This window comes from Aegilops tauschii, chromosome 6 (genome assembly GCF_002575655.3).
Source record: "Aegilops tauschii subsp. strangulata cultivar AL8/78 chromosome 6, Aet v6.0, whole genome shotgun sequence".
NCBI classification, from domain to species: Eukaryota; Viridiplantae; Streptophyta; class Magnoliopsida; order Poales; family Poaceae; genus Aegilops; species Aegilops tauschii.
In genome coordinates, this window is record NC_053040.3 from 451,813,056 (window position 1) to 451,827,998 (window position 14,943).

The following is a 14,943-nucleotide window of genomic DNA, read 5'->3' on the forward strand; positions in this document are numbered from 1 at the left end:
TTAGCTATGGGAGTGGTTGAACTTGTTTTAGTCCCTGTACCAAACAATCAGCTGCAGATGATTCGTTTTTTGAAAGGAACGTCTTAATCAAGAAAGAACACCATAGTTTTGGCCTGGAAAAAATTCTCTACTAACACCTTTTGCTCTTGTGTGATACAAATACAATCACCAAGAAAAGAAAATAAAAATAAATCAACCAACAGATTACACATCCTGGTTCTTTCAATTATGTACACTTTGAACAATTTGGACAAAAAAAGAACTCACGCACACACGAACTCACGCGTGGCGTCGTTGCTCACGCCCCTCTGTCCCTTCTCTGCCTCGGCGAGCCCCGGCTCTCGTTCCCCGCCACCGAGCTCGCGTACTTCGGCGCCGCGCTCTCGGCGTTCACGGCCGAGCGCTGGCACTTCTTCCTGGCCGCCGCCGCCGCTGCGCTAGCGCCGCCGTCCTTGGCCTCCTCGCCGGCCTCCGCGGCCTTATCGGCCTTGTCGGCGACGACCTTGGCCGCCGGCGACGGCTCCGACGGCGCGGTGTAGACGAACAGCCCGGCGGGCACGTCGCGGGACATGCGCATGAGCGGCTCGAGCGAGTCGACGACCTCGCGCATGGTGGGGCGGTTCTTGGGCACGCTGTGCAGGCAGTTGTACGCCACCGTGGCGGCCTTGGCGGCGGCCTCGGCGGAGTAGCTGCCCTCGAGGCTGGGGTCCATGACGCGGTGCAGCTTGTCCGGCCGCCGCAGGTAGGGCCGGGCCCAGTCGACGAGGTTCTGCTCGCGGCCGCGGCGGCGCTTGTCGACGCTCCGACGGCCCGTGAGCAGCTCCAGCAGCACCACCCCGAAGCTGTACACGTCGCTCCTCGCCGTGAGGTGGCCCGTGAGGATGTACTCCGGCGCCGCGTAGCCGTGCGTGCCCATGACGCGCGTCGACACGTGCGTGTCGTCCCCCGACGGGCCCTCCTTCGCCAGCCCGAAGTCCGACAGCTTCGCCGTGTAGTCCTGCAATACATAGGCGCACACACAGTCAGAATCACCGGTCGATCGACGTGTACTGGTTAATAGTAATATACACGTGAATTGCATGCACGGTTGTTTTAGGTGGAAGTGTACCGAATTGTTGTGTATTTGTTGACATTTCTACGTGGTTATCTGGAGTGCCAAGTAAAGTGGCTGTGTTAGGTGATCGTACTAGATGTATACTGGCTACGTGTGGTTGATTTAGACAGGTGCGACTATGTTAGCCGGCTAGCTCCTACAGGCTACAGCTTGTGCGTTCTAGCTGGTGCTAATATAGCCTAGCCTAGGAGACTTAAGAACAGACCAACTGGCCAATTTTGTATCATCCTCGAGGGCACGTTTCCTGCCTCCTCACAATGACAGCAACATTTATGCTTGTCTGATCCCGTCCGAGGCATAGACAATTCGACCGGGAAAAAAGGCTACTGGTTCTACGCATATTCAAATTTGTGGTTGTTAGTGGCTAACAGTAATTAAGTATATACACTACCATAGAGATTAAGTCTAGGGCTTTGCTCGTTCAACGGATCAAAGTCTCTGAGACATCATCATTAGAGAAACTAAACCGACAGAGATCGGCCAACGAGCCAGTTTTAAAACGTGCTGGCACGTACGCGCGCAGACGCAGATGGTCGTCATATCAAATCGTATCTGCTGGGAGGCACCGACGAACTAGTCGTGCGTGCGTGTACAGAGGAAAGGAGGTATGGAGGTATGAACGGGATATGATATGCCCGCCGGAGTTGGTAGGGATGGTGGAGGAGCACTGACCGATTCGAGCAGGATGTTGGAGGCCTTGAAGTCCCGGTAGATGACCGGCGTCTCCGCCTCGTGCAGGAACGCCAGCCCCTTGGCCGCCCCCACCGCGATCTTCAGCCTCGTCGCCCACGGCAAGCTCGCCAGCAGATCTGCGCAACAAAAATCATCCAAGATCAGTAACCATGTCGGCGTGATCAATCATCGAAGAACTGTATGTGGACGAATTCTTACTCTTGAAGAGGTGGTGCTCGAGGCTGCCGCGGGCCATGTACTCGTACACCAGCATGCGGTGGTGCTCCTGGTAGCAGTAGCCGACGAGCTTCACCAGGTGCGGGTGGCTGAGCTGCATGCCGAGGTAGACGACCTCGGCGAGCCACTCGCGGTGGCCCTGGGGGCCCTCGGCGTCCAGGTACTTGACGGCCACGTGCTGCGGCTGCATCCCCGGCACCACCTTGTCGTCGAGGAAGCCCTTGTAGACCGGCCCGAACCCGCCCTCCCCGATGAAGTGGCTGCCGGAGAAGTTGCGCGTGGCGGCCCGCAGCTCGGCGACGGTGAAGGCGTGCATCCCCGACGAGGCCAGCGTGCGGGACAGGTCGTCGAAGGAGAGCGTCCGCAGCCGCGCCGTCGCGCTCGGCGCCCGCCGCATCGACTTCTTCTTGGGTTTCTTGGTGGACGCCCTCGGCGGCGCCGTGGCCTTGGCCGTGGCCGTGGTCGCCTCGTCGCCGTCCGCCACCGCCGCCGGGTCCGTGGCGCCGCCGCGCGGGTAGAAGCAGCCCTTCAGGAACGCCCTCATGGTGCCGATGGAGGTCGAGTGGTTCCTTCCTTGGCGATCGGTCGAGTGCAACGAACTGGATTCTTCCTCTGGTTTGTTGGAATGGGAATCGATGGGAGTGGATGATGGGTTGACAAGATGGGTCGAGGTGCGGTGTGGAGGGTGGGTGGGGCGCGTGCGCGCATATATAGCGTGGTTTTGGGTTGGTCGGATGGAGCCATGGATGGAGGATCGGGTCGTGGTCACGGGGGAGGTAGCCCAGGCGCGGGTGTAAACGGAAGGGTCCGACGGTTTGACCTGGCCGGAGCAACGCGGCGCGGTAAAACGCATCTGCGTGGTTTGCGCGGCCGGTGACGTTGATGGTGAGATTGCTCCGGCGAGTTGGGTGTTGTGTGCTGGCTTGGGTTAGAGGTGAATGCGACTAGCTCGATCGCTAGCTGTAGGAAAAAATGATCCGGAACGCAGCTGGCTGCTGGCCGGCGTCCGACGTGTGTACGTATGACAAGGACGCGTGTGGACTCTAGCTCGTGTACTTCTTGGCCGTGCAAGTATACTGCAATTTCGTGGTCGAAATATGTTGTACAATCGGCCAGTATGTATATATGACAAGGATGTTGTATGTACGTGTCGCGCTGTAATGCACACTGTAGCCATTTTTAACACTGCATCTTGGAGTAGCTGCTGAGGTAACTGGCAACGTCAGTTCAACGGAGCCGTTGAGGAACGGCCACCTTTAGCTAGCATTTGAGACGGAGAAATTAACAGTTTTAATACGAGTAGTTTGATGATGATGATGGAAGAAAATGGCCGCGTTGTTACGTGTCGGTGTCAGGGTGCGGGTGGGAACTCTCGCTTTTGGAAAGGAAGCGTTTGGCCGGCTACATACTATGCTAAGGTGTTTTGCTATGCTAGCTATAGCTCTGCATCGTCGTGTCATGGCCAAGGTAAGATGGCGACGCACCCACCCACCATTCTCAAGAGGCTTCTCTGACTGACAAGACCAGTTCGCGCCCGCGTACGTACGTAGGAACGTTTCTGTTCTTATAATTAATTCTCAACGACTACAGGGATTTCGACAACATATATACCTTTCTAAAGAGAGGAAGGGGACTTAATTAGGTATTGAAGTTGTACATACTAAAATTGAGATACTACTACTTGTTTTTTGGGATGGAGGAAGTAGTATGTATGGTTCTGTTGAAACTTTGCTTTCCTAGGTTCAGCTGATTAGCCTCTTCTATCGTTTTGCACCAGGATGCCTTTTATTTTTATGCTTTCTGCTCTGTTGCCTTCTGATAATGGAACCCGATCCCTTTTCTGAGATCGTAAGGAAAGAAAATGCTATCGTATGGTGCCTGCTCATTAGTAGAAAACTGGGCTTTGGTCACAGGGCAATATTCACATTAGTCCCGGTTCAGTCACGAACCGGGACTAATGTGAGCATTGGTCCCGGTTCGTGCGGCCAGGGGCCTGCCGGGCCTCGTGGGGGCATTGGTCCCAGTTCGTCCGGACCCTTTGGTCCCGGTTGGTGGGACAAACCGGGACCAATGGGCCACGCTCCTGGCCCACCACCCTTTAGTCCCGGTTCATACCATAAACCGGAACTAAAGGGCTGGTCCTAGTTGCGGCCAGTGTTTAGTCCCACCTCGCCAACCGAAGGGCGCTCACACCAGTTTATAAGCCCGTCCCTCTCTGCCTTGTTGAGCTCCTCTCAAAGTGAAAATAGATGCCCTTATACAGGGAATTTGACCTGAATTCACAGTAAATTTCTTTGAATTTCATAGAAATTTATTATGAATTTAGGTTGAATTTTCTCTATAGGTGCATTTATGTTCATTTTTTATAGTAAATAAAAATAAATAAACCTTAATAATATAAAATAAAATAAACTATAGTAACTAAAATAAATAAACCTTAATAAATTAAATAAAAATAGCAGCAGTAAAACAAATAAAAATAGCAGCAGTAAAATAAATAAAAATAAAATAATTAAAGTAAAATACATAAGTAATTAGAAATAAAATAAATAAGTTTTTTGTTGTAAGTAGAAACAAAACAAAACAAATAAAGCAAAAGAGAAAACAAAAAACAGAGAAAAAAATTATGCCACCTACTGAGCCACCACGGCCTGAATACGACTTGAAACCCATCCGTGGGCCAGGATTCAGGCCCGCAGAAGGCCCAGTAGGCCCCACAGGCAAAGAAAACGGTTAGGCCCGAAAGCCTGCAGTTGAGTGGAGCTCGAGAGGGTGGGCGCAGCAGCGCTTATAAACCACTCTCGAGTCCTCTCAACTAGCGAGGTGGGACTAAACTTTTGACGCGGGGCAGCACAAGGCCTTTGGTCCCGGTTGGTGCCACCAACCGGGACGAAAGGGGGCATTGGTCCCGGTTCGTGGCACCAACCGGGACCAAAGGCCTTTGGTCCCGGTTGGTGCCACGAACCGGGACCAAAGAGTTCCCTATATATACCCCATCGCCACAGCAGAGCACTCCACAGTGCTCTGTTTTTTCTGGTCGGCGAGGGGAGGGCATTTGGGTGCTCTAGCTCACCTCCTATGCACATGAGGTGTTCGATGAAATGTCTGAGCCACACTAGTTAATCTTTCTCCTCTCGAAACTCGACCTCCGAGCTCCATTTTCCCCGAGATTTGTCTAGATTTAGCGGTCCGTCACGTCCCGTCCCCGTCTGCACCGCCGTCGATCGCCCGCGCCGATCTCGTCGCCAGCACCACCGTGGTGAGCCACTTGTTCTTATCTTCTTTCTGAAAGGAAAAAAATTCTTACTTTAGATAGTTACTTGTCTAATTTTGTTACTTTTATTATTCCTTCTTATTACATAGTGCGATGGTTTTGGTATCCGCCCCCGTCGGCCCTCGTCCTGTCTATGATTCGGATGTGGTATATATTATTTTTTATAACTATTTGGTTCATTTATTGTTTATGACAAATATACCGACCAACGTGACATAGATTTTATTCATCTAGGAGGTGGTTGAACCGGAAATTCTAACCGACCCTATTGTCGAGAGGTTAAATTTAGTTGAAGAAGAAAACAATTACTTGAAGGAAAAAATAAAAAAAATTGAGGAGGAGAAGATGATATTGGAGTTGCATGTTGCGGATGTCGTCGATGATCACAAGATCAAGATGGATGCAATGCGCTTGAAGATTAGAAAATATGCCATTCATACCGAGGCTTGGTATCATTATGCCGTTGGATCAATTGTTACCTTGGTTGCGATTATGATCGCATTTGTTTTCGCATTGAAATGTTTTACATAGTTTCAATGTATGGTTTAATTAATTAGATGCTCTGGAGAGCTATATATATGTTGTTAGATGAGAACTATGTATGTACTTTGGTTTTAATGTGATGATGAACTTCTATTAATTTGGTCACTTAATTATCTATTCATGATGTTCTGTAATGGTTTTTGACACACTTAATTATATATAATGCACGCAGATGAACCGACAATGGATGTACGGTGACAGACACACCTCCGAGTACATTAAGGGCGTGCATGCTTTTCTCGAAGTGGCTGAGGCAAACAAGCAGAATGGTTTTATGTGTTGTCCATGCCCTATATGTGGGAATACGAAGTCTTACTCTGACCGGAAAATCCTTCACACCCACCTACTTTACAAGGGTTTCATGCCAAACTATAATGTTTGGACGAGGCACGGAGAAATAGGGGTTATGATGGAAGACGGGGAAGAAGAAGAGGACGATGACAACTATGTGCCCCCTGAATACGGTGATGCTGCAACGGGGGAAGCTGCTGAAGATCAAGAGGAACCAGACGATGTGCCCAATGATGCTGCAAGGGGGGAAGCTGCTGAAGATCAAGAGGAACCAGTGCCCGATGATAATGATCTCCGCCGGGTCATTGTCGATGCAAGGACGCAATGCGAAAGTCAAAAGGAGAAGCTGAAGTTCGATCGCATGTTAGAGGATCACAAAAAAGGGTTGTACCCCAATTGCGAAGATGGCAACACAAAGCTCGGTACCGTACTGGAATTGCTGCAGTGGAAAGCAGAGAATGCTGTGCCTGACAAAGGATTTGAGAAGCTATTGAAAATATTGAAGAAGAAGCTTCCAAAGGATAACGAATTGCCCGACAGTACATACGCAGCAAAGAAGGTCGTATGCCCTCTAGGATTGGAGGTGCAGAAGATACATGTATGCCCTAATGACTGCATCCTCTACCGCGGTGCGTACAAGGATCTGAACGCATGCCCGGTATGCGGTGCATTGCGGTATAAGATCAGACGAGATGACCCTGGTGATGTTGACGGCGAGCCCCCCAGGAAGAGGGTTCCTGCGAAGGTGATGTGGTATGCTCCTATAATACCACGGTTGAAACGTCTGTTCAGAAACGAAGAGCATGCCAAGTTGATGCGATGGCACAGTGATGACCGTAAGAAAGACGAGAAGTTGGGAGCACCCGCTGACGGGTCGCAGTGGAGAAAAATCGAGAGAAAGTACTGGGCTGAGTGGGCCAAGGCTGAGAATGATCTGCTTGAAAAAGGGATCGAACCACAGACAATGAACTGGACAGACCGTTGCCGGACTTAGTTCTTCGGGGCTGGCGGAACCTTGGACCCTGTATCAGGGAGGTGCGTTTGGACGAACGAGCTTTTGAGAATACCAGTCAAGAAGATTCAGCAATATATCGATGCAGCGCAGGAAGGGACGTTCGTTCCAGACAGAGAGAACGACGAGCTCACAATGGTCCTCGGAAATCCTGAGCACCCTGGACGGACACGAGTCACGCCAGGCTCCGTTCCGTGGAAGGCTGGTTTTCCGGACGCGAGCGGTTACAAAAGCCAGGAGAGGAGGAAAAAAATGGAGCAGATCCAAATTCAGAAGCTGCACGAAAGGGTTCAAGCGCTAGAGGAACGAGACGGCAATCGACATGCCGAAACTGCCCCCGAAGCTACACCGCCATCTCAGCGGAGAAGCAGCGTGGCTTCCACCGAGCTGCTTCAGCTGAAGCATGCGGCTCCTGCTAGCTATCCCGTGGATGCTATCACGGAGTCACAACATTGCCACCTTATGACGGAATGGCAGAACTTTAAAGTCAAGGCGCATTGGAGTTGGCCTGAGTAAGCAAAACATATCTAAGATTACTTAGCGTGCTAGATAAAGCTCAACTGCATGTACGGTATGTTTATCAGGCCGAACTTGTTAAAGATTTGAATGTGTCTTTCGATTGGTCTTTTTCTGTTCTAGCACCGTCGAAATTTTGATCCAGTGCTCACGCAAAGATTTGCCTTTTCCGGTCATGCAACTTTTCATCACCCGATCGATTTGGTATGCTCTACTGCGTGTACTAGCACTAGTTGTTCCCTCGAAACAAACAAGTCGTCAGGACATTCTAATTAACTACCGAGACGAGACGAGAAGCGGCCGATTCATTCACATCTACACATCTTTTAATTTGTCAGCCAACCCATCGATCGATCGAGGTCAACACAAGGCGCGGCTGCGACCGTTCTTTCTGGCTGCGTCAGACAATCAAATTAGGTACCACTGCCTTCGTCCCAAAATATAAGACACGTAAACAAAGTCATAAATCAAAACTTAACACTATTGATACAACTTGTTTACTTGAGCTACAAGCATACAACTCGGTCGAAGAGGTGGATGGTATGGGCATCTCAAAACAGACAATTATAGGCGAGATTGATAAACGGAAGGGTCTGATGGTTTGACCTGGCCGGAGCAACGCGGCGCGGTAAAATGAATCTGCGTGGTTTGCGCGGCCGGTGACGTTGATGATGGGATGGTGAGAGCATTTACATTCGGATTTTGTAAATTCGGCCCCTTGAACGCATGCGGACGCGTTCGCGGGAACTGATCGGGCATGCCTCAAATCGCATCGTCCATATTCGTCTCTCTCATATCTGAACCACTATATCTATACTATAGTATGCAACGTCGATCAAACTACGTAGATCAGCTCCGGACATAGAAATTGCACAATAGTTCTTCAAAAGATCCACCAAAGTTCACACAAACGACGGACAACTATATACTACATCTAAACTTGAAATTAAAATCAACTTCACCACTTCCGGACCGGCCCTTTCCCCTTCTGGTCGCCGGCGTAGTTGTACCCGTCGTCGGCTGGTGGAGGAGCGTCTGATTCGTCGGAGGAGGAATCATCGTCGTCGGAGGAGTCGACGATGACAAGGCCCTTGAGGTGCTGGACGACCTGGTCCTGCTGCCGCCTGAGCTTGGCCAGCCGAGCCGCCTCCTTCGCCTTCTCCAACGGCTCCCGCTCGGACTGCTTGATGGCAAGCCAAAGAGCCTTAGCGTTCTTCTGGCGAAGCCGGCAATAAACCCACGCGAGGAGCCGCTGGTCCTCGTCGGGCTCCGCTGATAAATCACGCCGGCGGCGGACAGAGCTCTCCACAACCTCCCTCTCCTTTGCCTGCTGCCTCTCGCGGCGGGCGGCGCGCGCCTCCGACTCCGGCGTGTGCGTCCGGGCCGGCGAGGCAGGCACAAGCACCCACCGCTGCCCACGAGGGGGAGCAGCAGCCAGCAGGGCGAGGGGACGGCGTGGGGAAGTAGCAGCCGGCGGGGCGATGGGACGGCGTGGGGGAGGCGCCGATTGCGCTAGCCGCCTGTTGGAGCTGCCCATGGGCTGGGAGGGCCCAATCCCGGCGTCCGAGATGCACCGACGGGGAAGCGGCGGCTGCGGCGAGGCTGCAGATCCGGAGCTGCCCCATTGGACCGCTCCAAGGCGATGCGGAGCGCAAGCTCATACTCCAGATCACCTCGTCGTCGGAGTGGCTGCCGGAGCTCGACATTGCGTCGGATTCGATCGGAATAGGTGAGAGGAGAGGAGAGGACGGAGTGAGAGAGGAGAGTGAGTGAGCTAGGGTTTCAGACCGACGAGGCCGATGTTTTTTTGGGACATCCATGGGGTCGGTGATGGGCTGGGCTTGTCAGGAAGACGCGTCCGGGCATGCCCGGGCCACCTCATGTCCGCCCCATATTTGGGCTGGATATGAGCGGTGCCGGTCAGTTCAGGCGTTTGATGCCTGTTTGAGACGCCCGTCTGGATGAAAAAACATGACCGGACAACCCGCTTGGATGTATGAGGCAGCTTTAAGAGGTCCGGTTGTAGATACTCTGAGATTGCTCCGGCGAGTTGGGTATTATGTGCTGGCTTGGGTTAAAGGTGAATGCGACTAGCTAGCTCGCTAGCTGTAGGAAAATATGATCCGGAATGCAGCTGGCCGCTGGCCCGCATCTTACGTGTGTACGTAACGACAATGACGCTTGTGGACTAGCTTGGGTGCTTCGCTGCAAGAGTGTATGTGCTGCAATTCTCTTGCCGGCATGCAGTTTCTCAGCCAGTACGCATGACAAGGATGTTGAACGTACATGTCGCGCTGCGATGCACACTGTATAGCCATTTTTACCACCTACTATCGTTTTACTGATAGCATTTCTTTTCCACCACTGCATCTTCGAATAGCTGCCGGCATGCATCTGACGTGTGTACGTACGACAATGACGCGTGTGGACTCTAGCTCATGTACTTCGCTGCAAATATACTGCAATTTCGTGGTCGAAATATATACAATCGGCCAGTATGTATGACAAGGATGTTGTCGCCCTGTGATGCAACGAACCTGTGGCATCATTTTTTACCACTCAATTTTTTAATACTTCTTACGTCCAAAATTACTTGCGGTTCAAATGGATATATGGTAGTAGCATTTTACCGCTGCATCTTCGGATAGCTGGTGAGGTAACTGGCAACGTCAGTTCAACCAAGCGTTGAGAAACGGGCACCTTTAGCTAGCATTTGAGATGGAGAAATTAACAGTTTAATAATTTGATGATGATGGATGGAAGGAAGTGCGCGTTACGTGTCACTGTCATGGTGCGTGTGGGAACTCATGTGGGTGCACTAGTAGAAAAAGAGGCTTCCATACGCCCCATTAATCCCTAAAATAATCGAACCGCGACCAAAGGGGTCTTTAGTCGCGGTTCGGGAGGAGACCCGCGACCAACTATCTGGGCCCAGCGCGCTCGGTCGACAGCTGGCGGACGGGAGGGGCTTTAGTCCCGGTTGGCCTGGCCAACCGGGACTAAAGGTCCTCAGGCTGGCCCGAAGGCCTTTAGTCGCGGTTGGCCAGGCCAACCGGGACTAAAGGCCCATCCCTATATAGGACTCAGCTCACTTCACTTAGCCACAATTGGTGCCACTTCTATTCACAATATTCAGAAGGGGGGTGGTGGGTTTGCTTTTTGTTCCTCCTATGCACACAAGGTGTTCGATGAAATGCCCGAGAGCATGAAACAAACATGATATGAAGTGTCCGAACCACACTTGAGCTTTCTCATTTATTTTTCCTCCGCGATCGCGGTTAGCAACTTGAACCTTTCATGTGTCATTGATAAAATATGCATGTGTGTAGTTCATTGTTTAATTTGTATTATTTCTAGCTAGTTAGTTTAACAAATGCATGATGGTTAATTATATACTTTATATAATAATAATGCAGATGAATCGGCAATGGATGTACGGTCCCCGACTCTCCGGCGAGTTCACTACGGGTTTGAAAGATTTCCTCGTAGTGGCAAATGCGAACAAGCAGCGAGGTTTTATTATCTGTCCATGTGCTGTCTGTAAGAATCAGAAGGGTTACTCCTCCTCAAGAGACGTTCACATGCACCTGCTTCGGCACGGTTTCATGCGAAGCTATAATTGTTGGACCAAGCATGGAGAAAGAGGGGTTAGAATGGAAGAAGATGAAGAAGGGGATGATATCGATGACAACTATCATGATCATTTCGGTGATACTTTCATGGAGGATGATGCTGAAGGTGGGGAAGGGTTAGGTGAAGGTGAAGAAGAGGCACATGATGAGCCCGCTGATGATCTTGGTCGGACCATTGCTGATGCACGGAGACGCTGCGAAACTGACAAGGAGAGGGAGAATTTGGATCGCATGTTAGAGGATCACAAAAAGTCGCTGTACCCAGGATGCGATAATAGTCTGAAAAAGCTGGGCTGCACACTGGATTTGCTAAAATGGAAGGCACAGGAAGGTGTAGCTGACTCATCATTTGAAAATTTGCTGAAAATGTTGAACAATATGTTTCCGAAGAATAACGAGTTGCCCGCCAGTACGTACGAAGCAAAGAAGGTTGTCTGCCCTCTAGGTTTAGAGGTTCTGAAGATACATGCATGCATTAACGACTGCATCCTCTACCGCGGTGAATACGAGAATTTGAATGAATGCCCTGTATGCACTGCATTGCGTTATAAGATCAGAGGCGATGACCCTGGTGACGATGTTGAGGGCGAGAAACCCAGGAAGAGGGTGTTGGAAATATGCCCTAGAGGCAATAATAAATGGTTATTATTATATTTCTTTGTTCATGGTAATTGTCTATTATTCATGCTATAATTGTATTGTCCGGAAATCGTGATACATGTGTGAATACATAGACCTCAACCTGTCCCTAGTAAGCCTCTAGTTGACTAGCTCGTTGATCAACAGATAGTCATGGTTTCCTGACTATGGACATTGGATGTCATTGATAACGGGATCACATCATTAGGAGAATGATGTGATGGACAAGACCCAATCCTAAGCATAGCATAAAAGATCGTGTAGTTTCGTTTGCTAGAGCTTTTCCAATGTCAAGTATCTTTTCCTTGGACCATGAGATCGTGCAACTCCCGGATACCGTAGGAGTGCTTTGGGTGTGCCAAACGTCACAACGTAACTGGGTGACTATAAAGGTGCATTACGGGTATCTCCGAAAGTGTCTGTTGGGTTGGCACGGATCGAGACTGGGATTTGTCACTCCGTGTGACGGAGAGGTATCTCTGGGCCCACTCGGTAATGCATCATCATAATGAGCTCAATATGACTAAGGCGTTAGTCACGGGATCAAGCATTGCGGTACGAGTAAAGAGACTTGCTGGTAACGAGATTGAACAAGGTATTGGGATACCGACGATCGAATCTCGGGCAAGTAACATACCGATTGACAAAGGGAATTGCATACGGATTGATTGAATCCTCGACACCGTGGTTCATCCGATGATATCATCGTGGAACATGTGGGAGCCAACATGGGTATCCAGATCCCGCTGTTGGTTATTGACCGGAGAGGCGTCTCGGTCATGTCTGCATGTCTCCCGAACCCGTAGGGTCTACACACTTAAGGTCCGGTGACGCTAGGGTTGTAGAGATATATGTATGCGGAAACCCGAAAGTTGTTCGGAGTCCCGGATGAGATCCCGGACGTCACGAGAGGTTCCGGAATGGTCCGGAGGTAAAGATTTATATATGGGAAGTCTTATTTTGGTCGCCGGAAAAGTTTCGCGCTTTATCGGTATTGTACCGGGAGTGCCGAAAGGGGTCCGGGGGTCCACCAAGGGGGTCCACCAGCCCCGGGGGGGCCACATGGGCTGTAAGGAGTGCGCCTTGGCCTATATGGGCCAAGGGCACCAGCCCCAAGAGGCCCATGCGCAAGAGATAAGAAAGAAGGGAGAGTCCTAAAGGGGGAAGGCACCTCCGAGGTGCCTTGGGGGGGAAGGACTCCCCCCTGGCCGCACCCTTCCATGAAGGAAGGGGCAAGGCTGCGCCCCCCCCTCTCCCTTGGCCCTATATATAGTGGGGGGAAGGGAGGGCAGCAACATCTAAGCCTTGGGCGCCTCCCTCCTCCCCTGCAACACCTCTCTCTCTCTCGCAGAAGCTCGGCGAAGCCCTGCCGGAGACCCGCTACATCCACCACCACGCCGTCGTGCTGTTGGATCTCCATCAACCTCTCCTTCCCCCTTGCTGGATCAAGAAGGAGGAGACGTCGCTGCACCGTACGTGTGTTGAACGCGGAGGTGCCGTCCGTTCGGCACTCGGTCATCGGTGATTTGGATCACGGCGAGTACGACTCCGTCATCCACGTTCATTGGAACGCTTCCGCTCGCGATCTACAAGGGTATGTAGATCCACTCCTTTCCCCTCGTTGCTAGTAGACTCCATAGATGCATCTTGGTGAGCGTAGGAAAATTTTAAATTATGCTACGATTCCCAACAGAGGGTTCCCGCCAAGGTGATGTGGTATGCTCCTATAATACCATGGTTGAAACATCTGTTCAGGAACAAAAAGCATGCCAAGTCGTTGCGATGGCACAAAGAGGACCGTAAGTCCGACGGGGAGTTGAGACACCCCGCTGATGGAACGCAATGGAGAAAGATCGACAGAGAGTTCAAAGATTTTGCAGCTGACGCAAGGAACATAAGATTTGGTCTAAGTACTGATGGCATGAATCCTTTTGGCGAGCAGAGCTCCAGCCATAGCACCTGGCCCGTGACTCTATGCATCTACAACCTTCCTCGTTGGTTGTGCATGAAGCGGAAGTTCATTATGATCCAAGGTCCAATGCAACCCGGCAACGACATCGATGTGTACCTAAGGCCATTAGTTGATGAACTTTTACAGTTGTGGGGCAGACCTGGTGTACGTGTCTGGGATGAGCACAAAGAAGAGGAATTTGACCTACGAGCGTTGCTTTTTGTAACCATCAACGATTGGCCTGCTCTCAGTAACCTTTCGGGACAGACAAATAAGGGATACAATGCATGCACGCACTGCTTACATGAGACTGAAAGTGTACATTTGGGTAATTGTAAGAAGAACGTGTACCTGGGTCATCGTCGATTTCTTCCCCGAAATCATAACGTAAGAAAGAAAGGCAAGCATTTCAACGGCAAGGCAGATCACCGGCCGAAGCCTGCGGAACGTACTGGTGCTGAGATATTTGATATGGTCAAGGATTTGAAAGTCATCTTTGGAAAGGGTCCTGATGGACAATCAGTTCCGCGGGGAGTTGACGGGCACGCACCCATGTGGAAGAAGAAATCTATATTTTGGAAGCTACAATATTGGAAAGTCCTAGATGTCCGCTCTGCAATCGACGTGATGCATGTGACGAAGAATATTTGCGTGAACCTGCTAAGCTTCTTGGGCGTGTATGGGAAGACAAATGATACAAAGGAAGCACGGCAGGACCAGCAACTTTTGAAAGACCCAGATGACCGGCATCCGGAATGGTTTCAAGGTCGTGCCAGCTACGCTCTTACCAAAGAAGAGAAGGTCATTTTTTTTTGAATGCCTGAGCAGTATGAAGGTCCCGTCTGGCTTCTCGTCGAATATAAAGGGAATAATAAACATGGTGGACAAAAAGTTCCTAAACCTGAAGTCTCACGACTGCCACGTGATTATGACGCAATTGCTTCCGATTGCTTTGAGGGGGCTCCTACCGTAAAATGTTCGAGTAGCCATTGTGAAGCTATGTGCATTCCTCAATGCAATCTCTCAGAAGGTAATCAATCCAGAAGATCTACCACGGTTACA

At 50.7% G+C, this 14,943-nt stretch overlaps 1 protein-coding gene across 1 annotated transcript; it reads right to left on the reverse strand.

Moving 5' to 3' along the window:
• Positions 1-106: 106 nt before the first annotated feature.
• Positions 107-2,716, reverse strand: LOC109751365 (serine/threonine-protein kinase RIPK). The gene is made up of 3 exons (XM_020310261.4): positions 2,006-2,716; positions 1,787-1,923; positions 107-997 (listed from the first exon to the last, which is right to left on the reverse strand). The coding sequence occupies exons 1-3, from the start codon at positions 2,565-2,567 to the stop codon at positions 299-301; spliced, it is 1,398 nt and encodes a 465-aa protein (XP_020165850.1). The 5' UTR covers positions 2,568-2,716; the 3' UTR covers positions 107-298.
• Positions 2,717-14,943: the final 12,227 nt, after the last annotated feature.